Below are 26,698 nucleotides of genomic sequence, written 5' to 3' on the forward strand. Positions count from 1 at the left end.
CTATGTTGCCCAGGCAGGCCTTGAACTCGTGGGTTCAAATGATCTCCCCTGCCTCAACACCCTCAGTAGCTGGGACTCTGCATATGCTCTTTCTTTCCTCCCACCCCACCCCCACAGCTACCATATTCAGCCTATAATCAATATAGAAATCACAACCACCCAATTTCCAAACATCATCTCCAAACGAAAAAATAAACAGTTCCCTGTCTATCCAGCAGTGGTTCTCAAGGCTGGAATCTTTGAGACAAGAGTCTTGAGTTACTGTTTAACAGACTTTATTACCTGCCTGTAAGATTCCCCAGGGTTACAGAGCTGGAGATGACTGATCATGAATGAAGCATACATTGCAGTAATAGCTGAACCAATATAAGAGATGCATTTGGGATCATTAAGGCTAAGCAACTAGTAATGATTATCCAAGCCAGATGTCCAAAGCACTAATACTCAGACCTTTGGGATGACAATTAAGGGGACAGGAAAACAAGAACACCATACCCCTGGGACCATAGATCTTCCTTTCCCGTTGAACCGTCCCTCCCCTTCAGTCCATTCTATCCCACAATAGTGTCTCCCTAGTAGCCTGCTGAAGGAAAAGATGTCTGAGGTCTCTTCATGCTCTTTGTCTCTGTCCCCAAGGCAACAGAAAGCCGGAGCTGCTGCAGCGGGCCTGGCAGTGATGGCTAACCCCATTAGCTGTTCAGACTGAGCAGTCCTTGGCAGCCCCTGGAGCAGCTGCCAGTTAAACGGCCCCGGAGTTCTGCAAGACTTCGTTGCTTCGATTCAATGCCAAGTGTTGGACGTGCTGGATTCTGTTCCCAGAAAGCTAGAGCATGGTGTTGGGACTGGCTGAAGACAAGAGAGCAGAGGCAATTTAATTCAGTTGGATGTGCGGGGTAGGGGTGCCGGTGTGGAAGTGGGTGGGGAGAGAGGAGGTGGTTGATGTGAGTAAGGCGCTGCTTCTCCTTCCAGGGCCTTGCCTTGAAGGGTTTTGACCTCTCATCATCTTCTGGGCCTCGGGTAAAGCGAGCTCTGGAAGGGCAGTAAAAGCGCGGGAGCCAGGCCCAGGGATAAGCAAAATGATGAGGACAGCAGATCTAGACCCGCTCAGCGCCCTGAGCCAGCGCAGGCAGCGCCCCTGCTGCGAGCTGGTGGCCGCCCTCAGCCAGCAAGCCCTGGCCATTCTCTGGGTCGGCAGATGCGATGGCAGCGGGGACCCATTCCTGCTCGGCAGCAACACAGGCTAGGGGAGGCTCGTCCTTGGCCTCGACGAGCTTGCGGGAGCGGGTGTAGGCCAGGATGAGGCCTCCGGCTAGGCAGGCATAGAAGATCATGATGAGTAGGATGTAGAGATAAGCATCGTTACCCTTGGCGCTGGTCGCCTCGCGGCCCACGAAAGGGTCAGGGACGACCCCCATGCCCATGCTCGGGCCGGCTCCGATGCCCAGGCCACTGGCGTTGCCACGATGGTGCAGCTCCAGCAGCAAGCGGTTCAAGAGGGTTTGCAGCCTTTGGCTCTCGCTGCAGTTCATGGCTGTTGGAGAGTGGCAAGGAGGCTCCAGGACGCCGTTGACCTTTCCCCCTGGACGAGGGGAAGCAAAGCGAGCAAGGGCAGCAAGCAGAGCAGGCAGGGTGCAGAGACCTCGACAGTGAGGTGGCATCCAGTTCCCCTGGCAGGCACGCAGTGACTGGGGGCTCGGGCCGGGCCTTCCTTATCCCCTCACCCCTGCTCCTCCTCCCCTTCCCCACCACGCCCCCTCCAGCCCGCCGCCGCCTCTTTCCAGGCTCAGACTGTCTGGCCACTTAGGGGAAAGGGGACAGCTGGTAGGGGGGGCGGGGGAGGAGAAGGGGACAAGGGATGGGGCGAGCCCAGAGGAGGGGCAGAGAGGGTGGGGGCTAGGAATGCACGAGGCCCCAGGCAGCAGAGGTTGGCAAGGCTGCATACTGGGGCCAAGCCTGACCCTGGGCTGCGGAAGAGAATTCCTTCCAAGTTCTAGCCACCAGGCCTGGCTTTGGCCCAGATACAGCAGCCGCCTGCCTCCCCTAAGGCAGAACCTGCCCTGGAGCGCGCCCAAGCAAGACAAGTCTTCCATCAGCTCTAGCTGGATTATGGCAGCTGGGACCCCTTGTTCACATCCTAGCCCTGCTAGTCAAGGCCTATTTCCTTTCTAGTCCTCACACATTTTCTCACATTCTCCCACCTGTGGTCTGAAGAGAGTGTCTTATTTAGAAGATACCCAGGGCAAATTTGGTGCCAGAGTGATTGATCAGGTAGGCCGACACAATGGAAGACTCCCAGGTTGTTCAGAATGCTCGCTAATAATACTCCAGACTGCAGGGAAGTTGTCTTGCTCCGATAGCACACCTCGACAGTCACCTGTGTGCCTTCAGATGTGTGTGGTCTATGCACAATGTGACCTTGTTTTCCTTTGACCTAGCCATCTTCCCAGAAATGACGTCTAATTCCACTATTAGGAAGAGCGGGGACAGCAAAAACAACAAAAACAAAACAAAACAAAACAAACAAACAAAACAAACCTATAACTATACTCTCTAGATGTCTTTGGGTCTGAAAAATGCCCTTTCTAGAAAACATGCTTATTCTCAGTCAAGGTTGTGGGACTCTCCAAGGCTTGATAGTAGCTCTAGTGTCTGATGGCTTTCTAGAACAGTCATGTTTTCTTGGGGTAGGGGGAAACAGGCAATCGGACAAAGATCAGTTCCAGGCATGTCTAACCTTTGGACTGGGGGCCACATGCTTCACAGGATAAACATGACTGCAGTCAGGCGCCTTTGTAGATGACAATATCATGTTTTATTCCCAAACTTTAAGCTCCCTTAAATTGAATATAGACTAAGAAAAGGATTCGTATAGACAAGAGAAGTAGACAAAGTGAGGTAGTGGCGGTCAGGTCTGGCTGCATGGAGACAATAATGAGAGAACGGCTGGGAAAAACCTATGCCCTTTAGACACTCAGTGAGCTAAGCTGCCTGATCAATAAATGCGATTTGATCCAGAGGCCAAGCTGTAAGTGCCAGGGGGGGTCTTCATATTTTATTTTATGTTTGAGTATTCTACTCATGTGTGTTTCTGTGCACAGCATGTATGTCTTATGCTTGCAGAGACCTGAAGTGGGTATAAGATCCCCCTGGAACTTGAGTTGCAGATGGTTATTGAGCTGAGATAGAACCTGGGTCCTCTGGAAGAGCAGCAAGTGCTCTTAACTGCCAAGCCATCTCTCCAGCCTTGCCATGGCATTTTTAAAGAGCTTTGCTGGCATCTTTGCCCCTCAGGGGCCAGAGCCTTCTGGGTGTTTAGGTGAGGTTGATACCACTCTCTCCTAGCTTCACAACTTGTAACAGGCCTCAGAGACCTTTCACATGACTTGGCTGGATGCCTCGGGCTGCTCAGCTCAGAGGGGCTTCGATCAGGGAATGGCTGTTAAAGTGACTTGGATGATGAACGCCACAGGACACCACTAGGGACTTTCCAAAGCAGTAACTCTCCAGAGATAAAATTGTTGAACTAAAAGACTCCTCCTGTCTCTTAAAACACACCTTAAAAAAAATCTAAGGTTTGGACAGTACTAAAGGCAGAAGGCTCCTCCTCATAACATAAAGAATAACCCCTTAACCTTGGACTTCTCAATGGCTTATGAAACTCGTAAGATGACTTCCATTTTTTACGAAAAGGAAACAAATAAGAAAGTCAAGTAGACATGCTGAAACTGTAAGCTTTGGCTGGGTGTTTGTAACACGTGTCTTTAATCCCTGGACTTGGGAGATAGAGTCGAGAACAACTCTGTGAGTTTAGGGCTAGCCTGTCTATATACTGAGTTCCAAGCTAGCCAGGGATATGTAGTAAGACCCTGACTCAAAAAATTATGTATATTCTCCCTTGTAAAAAATTACTTTCCATACATGGGTACGGTCTATGAGCCTCATCTACTTATTCTCCTCTGCCTCTGTTGTCGAATGCTTTCCACCAAGCCTCTCTTTACATGGTCACCTGTGACCTCCTGGTCGAATTCGGGGGTCTATCCTCAAAGGTAAATTTGATACCGCAAGCACCAATTTCTTCCTGTCACTGTCTTAGCCTTGGCACTCCTGGCATTGCATTCTCAAGTGTCTCTTATCTCCCTGACCCATCATTCTCTGTCTTCTCTGTTGGCTCCTCTTCTTCCCTCCTCCAGTTAACTGTTGGAATCTGCAAACACCCAGTCGCCGGCTATTCTCTCTTAATACCCATTTCCTTGGAAAGTGTCTCCTTACATAGCTTCACCTGCTACCTGGCAAGTATTTAGTCAAATTTGGATGCCCAGCTCTGATTCTTTCTGCATAGCATCTCTCAGATCCGACCGACTGCTTCTTCCTTTCTGGTTTTATTGCCATGAGCTTAATCCATGCTCTCATTACCCAGGTCAAATGCGCAGACTGAGAGTCTCTTGGCAAATCTCCTCGCTTACAACCCAACCCTCCCTGCTTTGGCTAGAATAATTCTCCAATACCACTGAAATCAATTCACTCTGTATTCTGAAGCCAGAGTTGCTCCTCCTGGCTTCTTTAAGTGGAACTCGGTGTTCTTTGGTGGGTCTTAACTTTGTATCACCAATAGACAACCTCTCTCCCTTTGAACTGGAGTAGTGGCATGTTCCTGGTGGTTCTTTCTAAAACTCTGTGCATTAGGCCTTGCTTAAAATAAGAAACAGTGAGGTTCAGTGGCATACACCTTTAATCTCAACATCTAGGATTAAGGCCATCTTGGGCTACATAGGGAAAGCCTGTCTCAAAAGCAAACAAAATGAATGTTGCTGACTGAAGGAAGTCTTACTCCATATTCCAGTTTGAACTATCCAGGTTCCTTACAGTGCATTCCTCCTAACTCGGTCCAAATTCAAAAAAAAGAAAAGAAAAGAAAAAAGAAATCCTTTAAAACCAAAGAACCTCCAAAATCAACTGTACCTATTCTTCCACCTGCCTATGTGCATAGACATGTTTGCATGCACACTGCCCCAGTAACCTATCTTTCTCATTGAATATATTGTTCATTTCTCCATGCCACTTTCTCTTTTCCTACAATATGATTTCATTATCTACAGAACCTTCCAGACAACAGATCTATTATCATTTATTTAAATGAGTCATTGTTGTAATAGTTCTGTTATACCAAGAACTTCACCTTTGATCCTAGACTTTGTAGATTCATAACATCATATATTTATAGATGACATGAAAGAAGAAGCAAAACAGTCTAATGGAACTAACAAAACCAAACCACCAAACCAAGACGGGAGAGGGGAGAGGGGAGAGGGGAGAGGGGAGAGAAGGGCGAGCAGCCACGTATAGGGGAATATGTTCAAAATACATTATGTACTTGAATGGAAATGTCCACAAGTAACTCAGTATAATAATAATTCTTAAATCCATGGAAGTAATGTTTTACTGAAGATAAACAAAGATATGCTTAATTCTATTAAAAGCATTACCAAAACAAAAGCAAATTACTAATATTTAGTGCCATTGTATGTGGTGGGTGTGAGTAAGAGAATGGAAACAGAAATCAATAGTCATAGAGTTTAAATAGTTCAATCATCAGAAAAAGAGAAACGTGTGTCTTGAGGGGTGTCTGGTTTCCTTATACACCAGGGACTACTGGGCATCCCTTCAAATCCTAGTCCCAGGACAGCCCTAAATGGGCTTCCCTTCCACATTTAATGAAACTGATTCTATCAGACAGGAATCCTTCTTAATCCTCCCCACCCTCGAAGCCCCCCACCTGTCTCATAACAGTTAAACAGACTTCTGTTTATCCATCATCTAGGATTCATTTATTTCTTGAATGGTAATCACAAGAATTGGCAAAGGGAAGTCCTTTATAATCATATATCTGGGCATTAAAATTGTACAGGAAATGTTCTACTCCATGTTCAAGTTGTCTTAAAATAAAAGAATTGAGGCCATAGAGAAAGGGGAAGGCCTCTTGGGGGGAGCACCCTCGTGGAGGCAAGGGGAGGAGGAACAGGATGAGGAACTGTGGGAGAGGTGATCTGGGGGGGGGGACAACGACTGGAATGTAAACAAATAAAATAATATTTTTGGTTTTTGGGGATAAAATAATTTTTAAAATAAAAATAAATAAAATAAAATAAAATTGAGACACCATGCTCTAGGAAGTGCTTCTTCCCCCATCCCATAAAACTGTGAGTCTTTCTTGTTAACAAAGCGGCTCCATGCAAGTTGGTTGAATGGAACTTTGTTGGATTTGGCTACTTGCCAAAGGACAGGCACAGATGGCAAACACTGCTGGAGTCCAGAAGGCTGGGAAAGCTTCATGAAGTACCGACTGTAGATTGAGAACACATCATTCCATCCTTCTTCCAGGCATACATTCACGCAACAGTTTTTGCTTGTTACTCTGTGCAATGCCCTGGTTTTGGAAGGTAGGGAAACGCCAGTGATCGAATCACATAGATGAACAGTCTGTGGCTTTATAACTCTCCCAGTTCCTCTTTGTGTGTGTGTGTGAATTGGAAACAAGCAAGGAGTGCCAGGACACGGAGCTGAATGAGCTGTGGACAAGGAAGCCAGACGAAACTCTGAATTAGAAATAACTGTCTCTGGAACAAAGCTCTAAGCACAAGAATGCAGAGCCTTGTTGGAAGAAACCTGCAGGCATTCTCATCTAGTTGTCTGCTATATTGTATCTTACCCTACCAGCTCCCAACAGTATCACCTAGAGGGTGTGGCCTACCACAAGCCATTCAACTTGTCAGATCCTTTATTGCCAGTACCCACTCCTCAATGCCTCCAGCAATGTATCCATTATCTGAGATTAATACACTTCACTCTTAAGCACCTCGCTCACATCTCAATGTTTACTGATCATTTCTTTTCACCTTTTGAATTTAAATACACATGTAATCAACTATATAAATATTAATTGTAAATTTTCAAGAAATTGACAAATGCTAAAATGCCGTTACCATCATTCAAGGTTCCTCCTTGTCCCTTCCTAAGAAATTGCCTCCTTAAATGAGAGGCAAGTATTTTGTAAAGTGTTTCCATTGATGGTTAGTCTCGCCTGTTAATGGAGGTTCAAAATAAGTAGAACCATGCAGCATGAATTCTTTTAGGTAAGCCTTATTATTCTGAGATGGCTACACAGCATTGCCTTAGAGATACAAACACTGTGAATGGGCCAAAGATGTACATCTGCCTGGTATCACCTCCCCAACCAGGTGGATCTCCAACTTTTCCACCAGGCTGTTCCCACCTGGTGTCTTGGGTGCTTCTGTAGCAGAAGCTTCTATAGACCTGTCTCCGACTGCTCCTGACAGATATGGAGAACACAGGCCCTATAAATGAAAACAAATTGCATATTTCACTTGGTGTTTTGTAGTTCCTGATACAAAACAATCATCTTGCTATACAGTTCTTTTGTATTAATGAATACTTTCAAAAGAGATGGAGAATATAACAACACTCTAAATGCACGTGTTTTTTCAATGAAAATTTTATTGGGCACTTAATAAGTGCCAGGCATACTAAGACTGGAGTATAGTTCCCAAAGTCCCTGTTCTGTATATGTCAGCTCCAGAAGAGACGCATTACAAATAATTATATATGAGGGGATGTTAAATTCTACGAAGAACAATAAAACAGACAAAGATAATAATGAAGGAAGCTACTATACTTTTATACATGGATACATATATGTATATACATGCACATACATATATTTTGGTTTTTTTTTTTGAGACAGGGTTTCCTGGAACTTGCTCTAAAGAGCAGGCTGGCATCAAACTCAGAGATCTGTCTGCCTGCCTCCTGAGTGCCAAGGAGGCATGCAGCTTATACATATATATTTTATAGACATAAAATAGATTTCTTTTGTGTGTATGCATGTACATGCATGTTATCATGTGTATGTAGATGCACATGTACATGTGTGTATATGTATGTGTATGTGTACATTTGTATATGTGTATAGATACCACCACATCTGTTGCATCCTGGAGATTGAACTCGGGTCCTCACACTTGCAAGACAGGTGCTTTACTAAATGAGTATTCTTCCTAGCTGAGAAATATTTTTTAATCCCATGATCCTACTTGTACATACAGAAGGGATTTAGCATGATGCTTCCATACTGCATATAGAGTACATATCCATATCTCCTTTCTTCCATTCTTAAGCCTACCATCTTGCTCTCTCTAGTAAATGTTACTCTACTTTGAGGTCAGCTTTTGGGTTCCACATGAGCAAGGGCAAGCAGCACTATCTTTGTGTCTGCCTTCTTTGGCTTCATACACAGTCATACACAGTCCTCTAGTTCCAGCCACTTTGCTGAAATGACCCGATTACACCCTTCTGAGTAGCTTAGTAGTACTATATGGTGTGTGATGGTGGTTTGAATAAAAATGGCCCCCATAGGCTCATATATTTATTTCCCAGTTGGTGGACTGTTTAGGAAGGATTTAGAAGTGTGGTCTTGTTGGAGAAGGTATGTCATTGTAGGTGAGCTTTGAGGTTTCAAAAGCCCAGACCAGACCCAGGCTTTTGTTCTCTCTGTCTCCAACTTGCCAATAATATGTAAGCTCCCAGCTACTACTCCAGTATCATGACTGCTTGCCCGACACCATGCTGCCCACCATAATGATCCTCGACTCGCCATCTGAAACTGTAAGCAAGTTCCCAATTAAATGCTTCTTATAAGTTGCATTCATCATGGTATCTCTTCAAAGCAATAAAATAGTAACTAAGACAATGCGCATATAGCACATTTTCTCTATCCATCCACTTGTTGATAGGCATTTAGGCTGGCTCTGTATTTTAGCTGTTGTGATAGCATAAACAAAGGAAATGGGTATCTCCTTTACATGTCAGCTTCATTTCCTTTGGCTACACATGCAGGAATGGAATAGCTGGATCACATACATGGTCATTATACAGATAGTTTTTTTTTCCAGGTACTGCAAACTCATTTTCCACAGTGGATGCACTAAATTCTCTTTGACAACGTATAGCATTCTTTAAAAAAATAAAAGATTTCTTTTATTCAGCCCAATGTTTTCAAAACCCATCTACCTTCTTGCAAGTATCTGAAGTCTGTTTCTTAGCATTGCTAAGGGTTACTTTGCTTGCAGGATGTTTGTTTATTCATTTTCCTACTGATGTACACATAGGCTGTTTCCATTTTCTGACTATTAGAGATCACATTGTTGTGAGTGGTATTATAGAAATTCTCTTCAGGTTATGTGTAACCCTTTTCCTTAGGTAAATACCCAGGGGTAGAAATTCTAGGTTGTAGAAAAGACCTGGTTTAGTTTTATAAGGAACTGCCAAACTGGTTTTGAAAATTGTTTTATGCTTCCACAAGTAATGGATGGGGAATTCAGTCACATGAGGTTACTTTCGCAGCCTTCTGCTTCATTCATATTCACAACCGTGTCTTGCATCTATGAAATGGATTTGCCTTCAGACTTCTAAGGGGAAGCCTGGTTTTAGTTCTTAGCTGACTCCAAGTTTGATGATCACTAAATGAACATCCACAAACATGCTAAAATGTGAGCATCATCCCTGTGGAATAATTGCTTTTTATTGAAAGTGCATGTGTTAAGCAATTTCCATGAAGAGTCTCAGTGAGTCCTTAATGACAACTCTGTGCAGTATGCACACTACCATTCCCACTATATATGTAAGGAATCTGCAGCCCAATGGGTGAAGAAACTTGGATAGGAAGTAACTTCACAGGTGGCCAATCTGAGATTTGAACCAGATCTTCATTGCTATAGCCTTATAATACTGATATCTATTGTCTGTGTACAAAGGATAGGGGGAAAGCATTTCCAAGTATAGCCTTCTTATTTTACATATAGCTGAGAAAATGAAGGCAGAGATAGAAAGGATGTAAGTTAATAGGGAAGGCACCAGAATCCAAATATATCATTTCCCAGGCAGGAAATATTTCCATTCCACTTCACAACCTCCTTCCATGCTTTGGGCAATTCTTGATTTTATTTCTAGCTTGTTAATAGTGAGGAGGATCTACAAAGCATGTGGAAATATTTGAAAGAAAAGCATGCCTCTAAAAGAATGAAGGCTAACCTTCCGGAACTTTGGGGAAGTCATAGGTCATAAATGACATTGCTAGATTTATGCCGATTCCTGCCTTGGCATTATCTGGAAAATGTTTCATCTACCCACCCAGTCTTCCTTGAACAAGGGAAGAAAATGTGTGGCTACTTGGAGCATTCTGTGGGAAGAGTGGGAAGTGGGAGGGTGAGGAGCACTTTTTCTCTTGGAGTCCCACAGCGACATCTGGTGGCGGACTGGAGTTTTCACTTTTCTTCAGGGTTGTTTTGTTTTATAACAGGAGCCTAGCCTAACTGTCCTTTGAGAGGCTCCACCCATCAGCTGACTGAAACAGAAGACAACATCGGCTGGGCTGGACCTCGGAGACTTATAGAAGAGTAGGGGAAAGAATTGAAGCCCCCAAAGGGGGATGTGACCTCCACAGGAATAGGGAGGCTCTCAAGACACTGAACTACCAACAAAATAACATAACCGGGCTGGACAACAACCTCCGTCCCGCGCGCCCCCGACATATGTAGCTGACGTGCACCTCCATTTTCATGTGAGTCCCCCAACAACTGGAGCGGGACTCTCCCTAAAGCTGTTGCCTGTCTGTGGAATCTGCTCCCCTAACTACAATGCCTTGTCTGGTCACGTTGGGAGAGGATGTGCCTAGACTCACAGAAACTTGATATGCCAGTGTCAGGGGATATCCAGGGGGGCCTCCACCTTCTCAGTGGAGAAGTGGGTATGGGGGAAGGAACTTATGAGTGGGAACCAGAAAGAGGAACAGCAATCGGTATATAAAGTGAAAAAATTTTAAATTGTTTTAAATCATTAAAAATATAATTGAAAAGGAAACAATATTTCTAGTCACTAGAGCCCAGAGAAAGGACTTTCTCTGGTCCTGCTATGATATGGCTACTGATATGATGAAGCTAAAATTCCTGAGAGGGCAAGGAAATGGCAGATGCCAGCCTGGCCATTTTAACAAAGGGGCACGCTCAAAATGCTGGTAGAGGTCTGTAGCAAAGCACGGGACTTAGGACGAACAGATTCAGCCAAGCTGTGATGGTGGTGCATGCCAGCATTCTGGAGGCAGAGGCAGAGGCAGGCAGATGGACCTCTGAGTCTGAGGCCAGCCTGGTCTACCCAGGGAGTTCCAGGACAGGGCTAAACATTCTTTTTTCACACAATGGAGATAACAGCCGTGCTTACCATAGGAGTCTGAGGCAAAGGCTGAATACCCAAGAGCCTGGCTCATAACACTGTGTATGTAGCTGTGGTTATTTCCTTCTCAACAGTAAGGTTGTGGTGCTGTGGGGTCAGGAGGGAGGTTTCTCACTGACCCTGGGGAGGTAGGCACTAGTTAATACACCTGCTTTCCAAATTTGAGAAGTTTAGAAAGTTAATTACCTTTCCTGATGTTAGGCAGTCAGTAAAAGATAGCCCACAGATTTCCCTGGGAAGTGTAGGATTACAGCCTAACTCTATGCACTGTACTCTTTTGCTTGCTTTAGCAAAAGATATGGGCTCTTGAACTAACCAGCTAATGGAAACTCCCAACTTCCAAAAGATGGTGCCAGCTACTTGGCATATAGCAGAGAGTGACCTAGCTGATTCTGGGCCATCTGTTTCCTCCTGGGTCCTATTTGTGAAGGTGGTGGACAGAGGATTTTAGAGAACATGCCAACACTTGATGCATTCAAGAAACATGCAGGGTTCACTTCCCTTGACTCCTACATCAGCAGGGAAAGTCTCCACGTTGCGGTAGCTGGAATCTCCGAGTGCTTGCAAGTTGGGAAATGACCCAGGAACATTTAGGGATGATTGAAATCAGACCCTAGCCCATGAAAGAAATTGTTCCCACTCAATGCTGAGAGAAAATGAAAAGCAGTTGTGTCAGCTGCCATCAGTCTGCATTTGGACTTTTGTTTTTAGACAGTAATGTTTCAGTGGCTCATGAGTCAGCCAACAGTATGTTAAATTGTGATGGGGCTTGACCATTTCCCACTGCCTCAAAACAAGAACAATTCTGGCTGCCTCTGCTGCTCTCCAAACTGCTGAGGACACACATCATGGGCAGATTTGATAGTCCCCTCCCTGGAAACCTTTAACATGCCAGGCTACCCATTCTGAACTCACCCTAAGTCTTACTTTCCCTCCTATATGTTGTGGCCAGCAGAGACGTAACAGTATATGAGACTAGCAGAGTGCCAAGAGCCTATGACAGCCTGCCTTGGACCACAGACCATACATTACCATGCTTTCCAACTGATGTTTTTTTTAATGGCTCAGTACATGTGATAATAAAAATTGATCCCCTGGGAAAAGTGGGTAAGAATGCAAGCTGCCAGGAGTCTGGGCCACTCTGAAGGCAGAGGGTATCAACATCTCAGGTACATAGAGAATCTCTTGGAGCTTTCTGGGGTATGACCTCACTCCATGTAGTCCCCCAAGGCTGTTGGCAATGAATATATATTCCTTGTTACCAGCAAAATTTGAGGAGATTCACTCTTGCCTCTTTTAAGTTGGTTTAATACTGGAGGTTTTCCAAAGAAGTGCTAAGGGATATTGAACTACAAAGGGTCCTCTGCCTTGTCAGCTCACTGTACTGCTTCTAAGACTTAAATAGTGTTTGTTAACATCTGATGAGATCACAAGACGTTTTATCTCCTGTGGCATCTAGCAGGACTAGACCAATGCTTGGGTATACTTCTGAAGTGGTGTGACTTAAAAAAAAGGAAACCAAATAGGTTTGGAGCTTGATGGGACTTTAAAACAGAAATGGTTTTGCTTCCTAAAGCAGTCCAGTGCTGTGCTATGCTGTACTTCTCTTTTAAAATGTTTGGGGGTGGGGAAGTAGAGAGGGTCAATTTTAGTACTCAGGAGGCAGAGGCAGGTGGTTGGTCTATAGAGTGAATTCTATAACAGCCAGTGCTACACAAACCCTATCTGGAAGGGAAAAAAAAAGGTTTAGCACCTATAAGCCCAGCACATGAAAGGCTGAAAGAGGATTCTAAACTTGAAGCCAACCTGGGCTATAAAGAAACTTTCCCACCAAAGGGGGGGAGAGACAGACCCTATTTTCCATCCTTAGCACTAAATAAACTTTTAGAGGCTGCATTTGAGTAATGACCAAAGTCACCAAAACAGAGTTACAAATAGAGGCGCACACGTGTGTGTGTGTGTGTGTGTGTGTGTGTGTGTGTGTGCATGTGTTTTCATCTTCATACACCTTACATATATACACATATATACATACATATGTATATATATATATATATATATATGTACATGTAAACAGTCTAAATTTATTAGAATTTGCCAATCATTACACCCTAACTATGCCTTGTCCCACAGTTTCCATGTTACAAGATATTCAACTCACTGTGTATTAAAATAATAGTTCTGAATTCAAATAAACCAACACAATGATAGAATTTATAAAAGCTAAGTTAACCACTTAATCCCAGATATCCAAGCGCACTACTTACAAAGTCTAGGTAGCATTCAAATTTATAGATTTTTTTATATTGACATATAAGAAAAACAAATTGGCTTGATAACATGGGTGGATTTATTTTTATAAGATTCAAGTGCAAACTTAAAAATAAGAACAAAGAAAGCTTTTCAAGAGTCAACACAAAAATCTAAGGAACAATCCTACAATCGTGCATTTTAACAGAAAGTACAAATATGAATATAAAATTTGTAACTACATTCAAAATTAAAATTCATCTCTCCAGTTCCCAAATGCCACACAATCTTTTAACCTGTTCTCAGCTTGTCACTGTAGAAACATTTGTCATACGCTACCAGGAAAATATAGGCAAAGATTACTAGTCAGTCTCTATGAAAAAAAAAAAAAAAAAGGATTCTACCTCACTTTGGACTCTATGAATCATTCATCTGTATTTCATTTCTTAAAAATCAGACAATCATACCTTCAGTCTACATAAAAAAGAATGAGTACAAATATCAAAGAAATAAAACCCTTTCAGGTAATTAAAGCAAAAATCATGAGTGTTCAACTTAGAAATGCACACACTTATAATCAATGGTAAGCACAGCTTTATTTGATGGCTGACGTGTAATAATTGTGAACAATTTAAATAGGTATAAAAATGGAGATCAAAATCTTTAGGCTCAAATACTTAAAAAGTCACTATGAATATGGAAAATAGTTCTGTTTACATAAACATGTATATTTTTTGATGAAAAGTCAGGGGGGCAGTGGCATCTCCCTGGTCCCTTAACGTGTTTGGATTTTCATGAAGAATTAGCAGCACCCAACCTTGTGTTAATTGCGTGATTCTTGAGGACCTAGTTGGCAGTGTTCCAGCTTTGGGAGATCGGTGGGGTGCAAGTATCTTAAATAAGATAGTATGCATGCACTCACATTTTAAGATCACCATTCCAAATGGGATACATATATTGTAAAAGCCTTAAAAAAAAAAAACCCTTGAAGGATAAACAGTGCACTAGGAGGAAGTAGAAGCTGAATAGTAGTCTACTTGATAATGTCTTTTCACGCTTCAAAGGCAAGATGGTAGCATGAGAATACTCACATATAACTTCAGGGAAAACTTGCCTCAAATTTTATTTTGCAGAACACTGAAAAGAAACTTTTACAAAAACCTTCGCTGTTGCTTATAATACCAGATGATTTTTTTTCGTTATTACCACCATATACATAACATTTAAATAATTTCTTTATAAATATTTTAGAGCACAAAGAACTCATTTTGTTGTAGTGGTGGCCCACATCTGTACAACGCAATGGAAGCAACATATATATATTATATACACACATACACATGTGTATGTGTATGTGTGTGTGTGTGTATAAAATGATTATGAAAAAGTGCAAAGAATAACAGTATTAAGAATTTTTGCTTTTTACAGTAACTATGGTTCAAGTGTGAATATCTATCAAGAATATATAATTCCAGACTTTAGCTGAAGATTCAAAAAGAAACTCACACTCCAAGTTACTTCACAGACAGTCCTTAATCAAGTAACTCTGCCCTTCTCCCAAATCTAGCATTTCCAGTTTTTAAACTCTTCACAAACAGGAAAAGTGGTAACAGTGTTTTCTTCCCTTTAACTTCCCCAGGCTCATCCAAGACATTTAATCACCCGTAGGTTTGAACAAGATTTTGAGGAAGTCATTTATCATAACCCGCTTTGCTGAAATTAAAGCAAAATGAAAGGCTCTCTGAAATGCACACTACTGATCAACAATCAGCAACAGCAAGCAGACCATAAATTACAAATGTAATTTAATACAAGCACATTTGAAAACCAAGCCCTGTTATCAAATTTAAATTCTGAGTCTAAATCTCTTTCCCAGGTTCAGTGCTACACAAGGATCCTAATTCTGAATACTTAGGATTCCACCAGCTTTCTAACAGAAAGGCAATGAATCTTGTTGAATTCTGATTAACCTTCTAACACGTTCCCCTTGGTCTCAGTCTTTAACTAGATTACACACAGAAAGGTCACTTTTACAAAGTGGACATTCCTCTTAAGACATTTTAATAATTACAGCTGCTGACTTTAGTTCTCACCATCCAGAGGAGCAGTTCAGCTTCCCTTCAAATACATTATGAGATATTTTTGGTAGGTGTGTGTTGCTTTAGTCTTTAACTTCAGGCACTGTAATTATTCACAATATTGCAATGATTCTATGTCTAACCTATATGACAATTATGATACCTTCTAAGATACTGACTCCATAGATTATGACTGATTTTTGTCCCCTCAAGATAAATGGTTGGAAGAGGATTTCAAAGCCTGGTGGCACTTCTGCTTTGAGTAGTGTTAATACATACTTTTGTCATGATTATTATAGAAACTTCTGAACTAGGAAGACACAGACACTGGAAGCTGTAAATTTCTTCAATTCTATCTATTCCAGCTCCGATTTCTTTACTTTAGCATGGAGTATCTTCTCTTTATACAAAACAAGGGTATATAAGGCTACTTTTTAAAAACAGAATTTCTGCTCTAAACTTAATAACACAGCTAAGGGGAAATGTCTTTGCAATTTCAGCTTCACTAGGACTATGTAAGTTAAAACTAGACTCAACTATTTTAACGACTTTTGGTTGTTTCTGTTTCATGTCTTTAGAATATACACCTTACATTCTAACAAGGAGATCAACAAAGGCTTAAACTCTAGAACTAAATAACCATCAGGCCACCTCCTGTGCAAATGGAAATCAGAGAGCCGCATTTTATTTGCCCCCATACATTCGCTCAATGTCTTTGAGATAATGGTTCTTCAACTCCTTCCTTTTCAGTTTGAAGGCATCTGTTACCAAACCAGTTTCGGGGGTCCATGGCTCTGGGCTTAATCGAACCTTGATAGGAATTTCAAATCGTTCCAATTTCACTGAAATAAAAAAAAAAAAGAATGATAGGAGAGAGGCAGGAAAGAAGTAGAAAGGAGGAGAGAGGGGGAAAGAAAACAATGAATCCAACATAGAATTTTCAGAATTGATGGCCTAGGTGATACAATAAAAGAAAATTGATTTATTTATTGGTGTGTCAATTAACAATATACACACTCATAGGCAGCTTTGCTCACACACATACACACCCCATCTTCCTCTTAGAACCTTTTTATTACTGTTCCTGGAGTGGTTTTCCATCCAGAGGTGTCTACTAAAATCCAGAACTCCTCCATTTGTAACAAGAAAGACTAGATTCTTTTTGTCACACACACACACACACACACACACACTCTCTCATATTTTATGAGCACACTTCATTCGATGCCTGTATTTCCCTCCACACATATTATTGGTTTATCTCAACCACTACAATGCAAGCTCCATGAAAGGTCTTTGTTATCCTGGCTGTCACCTATATAAACTAGACCAACAGTCCTCAATAAATTCATACAAATCTATTAAGTCATTCCATACAAAATTAAGCCTCCCAGGGGCTGGAGAGATGGCTCAGCGGTTAAGAGGACTGACTGCTCTTCTGAAGGTCCTGAGTTCAAATCCCAGCAATCACATAGTGGCTCACAACCATCCATAACAAGATCTGGCGCCCTATTCTGAAGTTTCTGAAGACAGCTACAGTGTACTTCATATAATAAATAAATCTTTTTTTAAAAAAAATTAAGCCTCCCAAAAAATATTCCTTAAAAGCTATATTATATGATCATATATGAACCAACATGGTATTTATTTGGTATTATAATAATAGTGTTTAAATAGTGTAAGAGCAGACACAGTACATACTGTGTGGAGTTACATAACTCAGTATATGTTGGGAGAAATATAAGAAATTGAGAAAAATAGAAGTAGCTGGGGATGGCATATACCTCTAATCCCAGCACTTAGGAGACAGAAGCAGGTGGATTTCTATGAGTTCCAGGCTAACCAAGTCTACACAGTGAGACTCTGTTATAAAATAAAAGTATCAATAATAAGAAGAGAATAGGGTATTCAATCATATTAGCCTATTTCTTACAATGCCCCAAGCTATATATTAACATAATCTCATTATACAAATTCTAAAAGCCAGATATATTACTCTGCATGTGAGCTTGATTTTTTTTTTAGATATTTTCTTTATTTACATTTCAAATGTTATCCTCTTTCCTGGTTTCCCCTCTGAAAACCTCCTATGCCTTCCCTTTTCCCCCTGCTCAACCAATCCACTCCCTGCTTCCCTGTCCTGGCATTCCCCTACACTGGGGCATTGAGCCTTCACAAAATCAAGGGCCTCTCCTCCCACTGATGACTGAGAAGGCCATCCTCTGCTATATATATGGGGCTGGTCACTCCATTTGGTTTAGTCCCTAGGAGCTCTGGGGTTACTAGTTAGTTCATATTGTTGTTCCTCCTATGTGTCTGCAAACCCCTTCAGCTCCTTGGGTCCTTTCTCTAACTCCTCCATTGGGGACCCTGTGCTCAGTCCAATGGTTGGCTGAAAGCATCCCCCTTTGTATTTGTCAGGCACTGGTAGAGCAAGCACCTCAGGAGACAGCTATATCAGGTTCCTGTCATCAAGCACTTGTTGGCATCCACAATAGTGTCTGTTTGATAACTGTATACGGGATGGATCCCCAGGTGAGGCAGTCTCTGGATGGCCTTTCCTTCATTCTCTGCTTCACGCTTCTCTGTAACTCCTCCTGTGGATATTTTGTTCCTCCTTCTAAGAAGGACCAACATATCCACACTTTGGTATTCCTTCTTGAGCTTCATATGATCTGTGAATTGTATCTTGGGTATTCCTAGCTTCAGGGCTAATATCCACTTATCAGTAAGTACATACCATGTGTGTTCTTTTGTGACTGGGTTACCTCACTCAGGATGATATCCTCCAGATACATCCATTTGCCAGAAACATCCTATTGTTTTTAATAGCTGAGTAGTACTCCATTGTATAAATGTACCACATTTTCTGTATCCATTCCTCTGTTGAGGGACATCTGGGTTCTTTCCAGCTTCTGACTATTATAAAGGCTGCTGTGAACATAGTGGAGCATGTGTCCTTATTACCAGTTGGAACATCTTCTGGGTATATGCCCAGGAGAGGTATTGCTGGATCTTCCTGTACTATGTCCAATTTTCTGAGATACTGCCAGACTGATTTCCAAAGTGGATCTACAAGCTTGCAATCCCACCAGCAATGGANGAGTGTTCCTCTTTCTCCACATCCTCACCAGCATCTGCTGTCACCTGAGTTTTTGATCTTACCCATTCTGACTGGTGTGAGGTGGAATCTCGGGGTTGTTTTGATTTGTGTTTCCCTGGTGATTAAGGATGTTGAACATTTTTTCAGGTGCTTCTCAGCCCTTCAGTACTCCTAGGTTGAGGATTCTGGGTGCCCTTGCATTTGGAGCACAGATGTTCAGAACTGAGAGTTCTTCTTGGTAGAGTTTTCCTTTGATGAGTATGAAGTGTCCTTCCTTATCGTTTTTAATGAGTTTTTGGTTGAAAGTTGATTTTACCCAATATTAGAATGGCTACTCCAGCTTGTTTCTTGGAATCATTTGCTTAGAAAATTGTTTTCCAGCCTTTTACTTTGAAGTAGTGTTTGTCTTTGACACTGAGTGGTGTTTCCTGTATGCAACAAAATGCTGGGTCTGTTTACATATCCAGTCTATTATTCTGTCTTTTTATTGGGGAATTGAGTCCATTGAAATTAAGAGATATTAAGGAATAGTGATTGTTGCTTTCTCTTTTGATGTCATTTTTATGTTTGTGTGTTTATCTTCTATTGGGTTTGTTGAAAGATTACTTTCTTGCTTTTTCTAGGGTGTAGTTTCCCTCCTTGTGTTGAAGTTTTCCATCTATTATCCTTTGAAGGACTGGAGTGTGGAAAGATACTGTGTAGATTTGATTTGTAATATCTTGGTTTCTCCATCTATGGTAATTGAGAATTTTATTGGGTATAGTAATCTGGGTTGGCATTTGTGTTCTCTTGTGGTCTGTATGAGATCTGCCCAGGATCTTCTAGCTTTCATTGTCTCTGGTGAGAAGTCTGATATAATTCTGATAGGTCTGCTTTTATATGTTACTTTACCTTTTTCCCTTACTGCTTTTAATATTATTTCTTTGTTTAGTGCATTTGTTGTTCTGATTATTATGTGTCAAGAGGAATTTCTTTTCAGGTCGAGTCTATTTGGAGTTCTGTAGGCTTCTTTTATGTTCATGGGCATCTCTTTCTTTAGGTTAGGGAAGTTTTCTTCTATAATTTGTTGAAGATATTTATTGACCCTTTAAGTTGAGGATCTTAACTCTCTTCTATGCCTATTATACTTAGGTTGCATCTTCTCATTGTGTCCTGGATATTTGAGGTTAGGATCTTTTTGCATTTTGCATTTTTACTGTTTTATCAATGTTTTCTATGGTATCATCTGCACCTGAGATTCTCTCTTCTATCTCTTGTATTCTGTTGTTGATACTTGCATTTATGACTCCTGGTCTCTTTCCTAGGTTTTCTCTCTCCAGTGTTGTCTCCCTTTGTGATTTCTTTATTGTTTCTATTTCAATTTTTAGATCTTGGATGGTTTTGTTCAGTTCTTTCACCTGTTTGTTTGTATTTTCCTATAATTCTTTAAGGGATTTTTGTGTTTTCTCTTTAAGGTCTTCTACCTGTTTCCCTGTGTTCTCTTGTATTTCTTTAAGGGAGTTATTTATGTCATTCTTCAATTCCTCTATAATCATCATGAGATGTGATTTTAAATCAGTCTTGCTTTTCTGGTGTGTTGGGGTAACCAGGGTTCACTGTGGTGGGAAAAGTGGGTTCTGATGATGCCAAGTAGTCTTGGTTTCTGTTGCTTATGCTCTTGTGCTTGCCTTTCACCAACTGTTTACCTCTGGTGTTACCTGGTCTTGCTGTCTCTCACTTTGGCTTGTAATTCCTATAATCCTATGTGTCAATACTCCTGGGAGACCAGTTCTCTCTGTCAGGAACTTGGGTATGGAGAGCTGTGGTATAGAGTCAGCTCTGGGGTGCAGACAGAGACCAGAAGGATCCTGTCCCCAGCTGATCCTTGGTTCCTGTGTCCTGATGGCTCTGTGAGTGTCCCTCTTGGGCCAGAAATTTGAAGAGAAGGGGTGGTCTTACCTGTGCTCACAGGTGTGTAGGCTCTCCTGGGAGACCAACTTTCTCCTGGCGGTATTTCTGTATGTAGCTCTGTGGCACAGGATCAGCTCCCATTCCAGGCCACCCCTTGGTTCCTATGTCCCAAGGGTTCCTGGCAGGTTGCAGTGATGATCCTACCTGCACTCACAGGCCTGTCCACGCTCCTGGGAGGCTCACTCCCTCCCGGCGCCATTTGGGTATCTGATTTATTTTTATAAAATAACTTAAAACAAAACTTGTGCATTCTTCCAAAGCTACTACCCACCAGTCTTGGTGACATTAGAAAATGTTTTGAGAGAATACGATGCTGAATATGAAAAAAAATAATCTCTCACATATTATGTAGTATAGTATCATACAACCTCAAATAATGACTAAACAGTTAGAGAAAACATAAAGCTTGCCTGAATTAACAATATCTACTCTTTTCTCACATTATGGCTCAGTTATAGAAAGGAACCTGAGATAACTGCCCTCTCCCTCTCCCTCTCCCTCTCCCTCTCCCTCTCCCTCCCCCTCCCCCTCCCTCCCCCTCCCCCTCCTCTGGTGCACACACATCTGGATCAAGGGAAATCTCAACTACAGATCCAGGTCCAAAAACTTTCATTTCCTTTTACTCAAAAAGGTCTAATTCCAGAAACACTACAAAATTTGTATACCATTTTAGTTGTACACAAGTTAATGATAGCATGTTTTTAACTGTCCTATCATTATTAGCTACATTGCCATTTAAGGTATAGCAAAAAGGGATGCTTGGGGGTGTCATTCTGAGAATTCCCATCATTAGTGCATATTCAAGAGAGAAACGGACGATCACACTTTCAAACAAGAAAAGTAACCTCCAGCAAATGAGAAAGAAGAGGACTGAAGAGCCAATAATTTCCCATGTGCATCTTCCGGAACGTTATAAAGGCAATCCTGCAGGTGGCAGCATATCTATGTTTTTGCTGTTGCTGTTTTTTAAAGTAAGTGTGTGTGTGTGTGTGTGTGTGTGTGTGTGTGTGTGTGTGTGTGTGTGTGTTCCCACGGCAGAAGGACGGAGCTAGATTTCCCGGAGCTCCAGGATCATGATTATCATTCAGTATCCAAATAATATATTTTTAATTACATATCTCACTCCAAGAACAGGAAAGTTGTGGGAGCCTAGTCAGTCCTGGGATTTTTCTTCTGCTTTCTATATGCAATTACAATGCAGCTTGACATTCCCTAATTATCTTCATACAGCTAAATACACAGTGATAAGTATTCAAGTACCTTCTACTTTATTAGCATCTCAATAACTAAGGATAACTGGAGGGATGCCTCCTGTGGGCAGGTTACTGGTTGCAACAGTTTATGATACCATATTAAAAGAAAAATCAGAATATGTATCAAACAAGGTCCTAGGAGCCTGGGGACAGTAACATAAGACTTATTTATAAATAATAAAATTACCTTGAAGAAAGCATTACATACCTAAGCACCTTTACAATGTGATTAAATCAGAAAATGAACTTTGAAATTTAAAATATTTAGAGTGCTCGGGGTTCAGAAAGTTCTTGGGAAAATAAGATATTGAGGTTGGAAAAAATTATTATAAACTATATTTTAAAACCTAAGTGAAATCTAAGTTGTCTTTTGAAGTAAAAGAGGAATTTGGCATCACTACTGAGGAAATGTGTGTGACAGAAATAAAAGCCACTGTAGCTTTCCTGATGAAATTAGAACCATTTTGATAAAGAGAGGAAAAAAACTTCTGTAATACACTTTCCTTTTGACCCCCAAATTCCACGTCTAAGAATTCACACCAAGAAGAAAGTTACACACAGGCTGACGAGATAACTCAGTTGCAAACCTGTTTGCCTCGTAAGCATGAAGGACTGGGCCTGATCCCTAACATCTACATGAAAAGCTGAGCATCTCAGAGATGGGGAGGAAGAGTTTGGCAATCCCTAAGTGAGTTCCAGGACAGCCAGGGCTACACAGAGAAACCCTGTCTCAAAAAACAAACAAAAAAACCCACAAACACACAAAATCCAACATTCCTTAATATTAAAAGGCCCTGAAGAAACTCAGAATGGAAATAACATCTGAACACTATAAAGAATGCACCAGAGCAGCAGCAACAATAAGGGTAACTCTAACTGACTTCTGATTGGATTTCAGGGCTGCTCATTAGGAAGAATTCCTTCCCAGCATTGTAAATCTGCTCAAAATCCTATGCCTAGGCATGTCATAGCCCTAGGAGTATGCTATTTTTGTTTTGGTAAAACAGGCATGCAAACTAACTGCCTTCTAAATATTTATGTTTATATATCCATAGACCTATACTGCTCTCAACCTTGCACAGAAGTTTCTTTTTGGTAGTAGGCAGAAATAAATGCACAGACTCAGAATTTTCAAAGAATTGAGAATAAGTGAGTGTGAGTATTCAGCCCTAAATAGCATGACTCTCAAAAAACCCATCCTCCCTGCCCAAGACTCAAGGAGCACTGAGGAAGAGAAACTAGGAAGAATGTAAAAGATGAAATGTAGGGGCTGTAGTGAAGGGTACTGTGAAATGCTGTCTTTTGTATAAGGAATAGCCACTGGGCAAATGAATTCACAGCAGCTATGGTCATGCCTGCAAAGACCTATACTAAATCAAGCCAGTCAACATGGATGGCAGAGCATCTCCTGAGACCCCACCCTTAGACTAAGAGTTACTGGCTGCAGCTGATATCTCTTCCTTGGGGGTGTGGCCACTGGTAGACTGCCCATGCTTCTACACCCATGCCCATATAGGCAACACTAAGGGGACTAATGGGTTATTAAAAGAGAAAAGAGGACATGAAATTGGGAGGTAGACCCACTATTGGGTAAGGTCTGAAGGAAGTTGGAGGGAAACAGATTATGATTAAAACAGATTATGATTTTACACACACACACACACACACACACACACACACACACATATATATATATATATACATACATATATATGTATATATTTCTCAAAACAAAAGAGTATGTATTTAATTGGTAAGTTGATTTTATATCCACACACATACATACATAACACTGAGATTTTTAGAAAAAGAAAGGATATGAAGATGTTTTAAAATGACTTAGATGGAAGTAGCAAGGAGTGGATACAATCAAGATACATTGTAAGTGTGTTTGAACTTTTTAGTGTAACGCGCAAAATATTTATTAGGTGACTTTTATGGACTTCAAAAGCTTAGCAAGTTCTTACTTACTGGCATTTGCAGCTTCTCGAATTTCTTTCAGTATTTCAGCTTCCATGGCGGGATTATTGCAAATATCAACCCAAGATCCTTCTACCCCCTTCTGTTGTGCCAAAAGAGTCAACTTTTTCTGGTTAGGAACCACAAAACTGATCACATAGGACTGGTCACTGAAAAATATACATATTAAGGAATAAGCAAAATTATTCACGCTATTCAATGTAACAGTACAGTATTAGTAATTCTAAATATACATATTATATGATATTAATAAAAAAAAGAAAGTGGCTCAATCTCACAGGCTTTTAACTTAGAAACACTTAGACTGAAAATTCACCATGTGCTACATATGTGAACTTTTGGAGAAATTATTCATGCTAAGTCTCAATTGCTATGGATCCTATATGAAAGAACTTGTAGCATAGGTTAAATCAGATAATAAATACTTAGCAAGACATGGTAGATGTTTAATAAAAACTATAATAAATGAGTTTCAGGAAAAGACCTTCGTGCTGTTAAATAAATTCAAGAACTTTGATGTTATTTTCCTAACCACAAAGTTCTAAGAGACTTTTGATGATATCTGAATGTTTACACACAATCAAATTTCTTTTATAATGTTCCTTTTACTGTAAGTATATGAAACACAAAACAGAACTACTCTTTGTCTGGCACGATAGCAATCAAGTCTGATGACCTGAACTTGATTTCCAGGACCCAAAAGGTGATAGGAGAGAGCCCGCACAAGGTGTTCCACATGAGCTTCCCCCAACAAACACAAAAGAGACGAATCATAGATAGATACATAGACAGACAGACAGACAGACAGACAGATCAAGGAGTTACCTTTTGGCAAAAGCACAGATGTTGTCGATCAGTGGACAATTCTTCAGTGCAGCTTCTACTTTCCCAAGAGATACATATTCTCCTGCTTGTAACTTCACCAGATCTTTCTTACGATCTAGAATCATAAAAATATGGATCGTCAAGTTAAATCAGACATTGGCGGTTGTCTCTTGGGAGGCCTGCTCTCCTCTGAATGGAGATGGAGGGGGGAGTGGATCTGGTGAAGAAAGATGGGAAGCAGCTACGGGGAGTAGGGGAGAACTATGGTTGGGATATATTGTATGAGAGAAGAATCTTATTTTCTATTAAAAAAAGTACAAATCCACAGTTTGTTGCATTGTGGCATACATAATTCTGGTTTCATTTCAATTTATTGCCTTATTTTTATTTATAAATATATTTCTTCTAAAATCATCACATATATGTATATATGTATATATAAAATTTAGTATAACTTTTAATATATAAGTTTAATAAATACATAAAATTTAATATATAAAATTATGTGTGTATACATATATAATTTTCCAAATGCATCAAATATTAAAGATTCAGCACTCAGGTGTATAAGGTAAATTCTAGGCCAGTGTAGTCTTTTAGTGGTTCAAGTTCAGTCTGAGTTATGACTGCAAGAGTATGTCTCAAATTAGTTTTCTCCAATGCAGTGTCACCAGATATATCAACCACATACCAGAGCAGGACACATTTCTAGTAGTAGTTAGCCACACACACACACACACACACACACACACACACACACACACGCACATACACAAGATTCCATGGTATTTGCTTGCTTCTTCTCTTTTGCTTATTGGTTTATTGGTTGTTTTGACTTTCATTTTGTCTTTTTCTTTTAAGAGAGATTGTGTATAATAGTTTGAGAGGGCACAAAATTAGGTAGGAAGGTGAGGAAGATGTGGGAGGACTTGGGGAGGTGAAAACACAATCAAAATATACTATTTGAAAAAAGTTTAATAAAAACATACTTAAATAAATATTAGCTAAAGGTTATACACAGCTGTAACATCGTGTCATACTCCTGAATATTACGATCTTCTCATACTCAGAATTCCAATGATGTTAAGGGAAGGAACAGAACTTTGGAGCATTAGATTAGGAATGGGAGCATCATCTGTGATGCTTGGTACTTCAGCTCATCTCTCTCCACCTCATTCATATCAGTGATAATGGTACCTTCTCCACAGAAGCATGTCATAGTCTATTCCGTATAAAGCACACTCAACAAATGCCAATTCCCACATTCCCTATTTGACATTTTCTTTGTAAAGTGACAGTGCTGTAAGAAAGTACTGTCATAGGACGGCTCATCTTGAGTAATTATTAGGCTGCTTAAAATCTTTTGGATGAATGATGTGTTGCCTACCAACAGCAATAGTAGGAAGACAGAGGAGTAGGAGGATGGGGGAGGAGGGTTGTGATCAAAACTCATTGTACTCATGGATGAAAAAATAGGTTTTCTAAAAAAGACTATGCTAGATGCTTTTCGACAAAAGACCCTCTCTGGCATTCTGCTAACCCTAATGGCTTCCTTTTCCATTTTAAACCTGCAGCAACAGTGTGCACGTGCATTGTACATGTGTTGATAATATTCATACATTTGGATTACAATTGTCTAGTTTCTTCCAGAATGCACAAATGTAAGATTACATACAAGGCAATGGGATAATAAAAATAATCCTCTAATACACACTGGCCGGGGGTGGGGGGTGGGGCGTCTAAGAAAGCACTATGACCTGAGTTCAGATCTCCAGCACCCACATAAAAGCCGGGCACTGGCATGTGTGTTTAAGCTCAGTGTTGGGAGAAGGGCAGAACCAGGTCGATTCCTGAAGCTCATTGGCCAGGAAGCCCAGACAAATGGATGAGCTCCAGTTTCAGTGAAATACTATCTCAAAAGACGCCAGAAACTGATGAAAAAAAAACAAAAAACAAAA

General features: G+C 41.0%; 2 protein-coding genes across 4 annotated transcripts in view; both read right to left on the reverse strand.

Moving 5' to 3' along the window:
* Window positions 1-258: 258 nt before the first annotated feature.
* Window positions 259-1,698, reverse strand: Kcne5 (potassium voltage-gated channel subfamily E regulatory subunit 5). The gene has a single exon (XM_021188384.1). It carries the CDS (start codon window positions 1,656-1,658, stop codon window positions 1,095-1,097), a length of 564 nt encoding a protein of 187 aa, XP_021044043.1. The 5' UTR covers window positions 1,659-1,698; the 3' UTR covers window positions 259-1,094.
* An 11,935-nt stretch (window positions 1,699-13,633) lies between these two features.
* Window positions 13,634-26,698, reverse strand: part of Acsl4 (acyl-CoA synthetase long chain family member 4) — a 71,772-nt gene continuing 58,707 nt past the window's right edge. The window contains exons 14-16 of one of the 3 annotated variants that reach the window (XM_021187745.2): window positions 24,741-24,855; window positions 23,907-24,064; window positions 13,634-16,471 (exon numbers count right to left, since the gene is read on the reverse strand). In XM_021187745.2, coding sequence (XP_021043404.1) covers window positions 16,314-16,471; window positions 23,907-24,064; window positions 24,741-24,855 — 431 coding nt within the window. In that variant the 3' untranslated portion in view covers window positions 13,634-16,313. The remainder of the gene's footprint in view (window positions 16,472-23,906; window positions 24,065-24,740; window positions 24,856-26,698) is intronic. The other 2 variants (XM_021187746.2, XM_021187747.2) reach the window with 2 other exon arrangements.

This window comes from Mus pahari, chromosome X (assembly GCF_900095145.1).
Source record: "Mus pahari chromosome X, PAHARI_EIJ_v1.1, whole genome shotgun sequence".
Lineage (NCBI taxonomy): Eukaryota > Metazoa > Chordata > Mammalia > Rodentia > Muridae > Mus > Mus pahari.

What these genes read in the sequence shown, in the direction of transcription:
- Kcne5 (XM_021188384.1), bottom strand. Translation starts at nt 1,658, where the DNA reads ATGCCACCTCACTGTCGAGGTCTCTGCACCCTGCCTGCTCTGCTTGCT.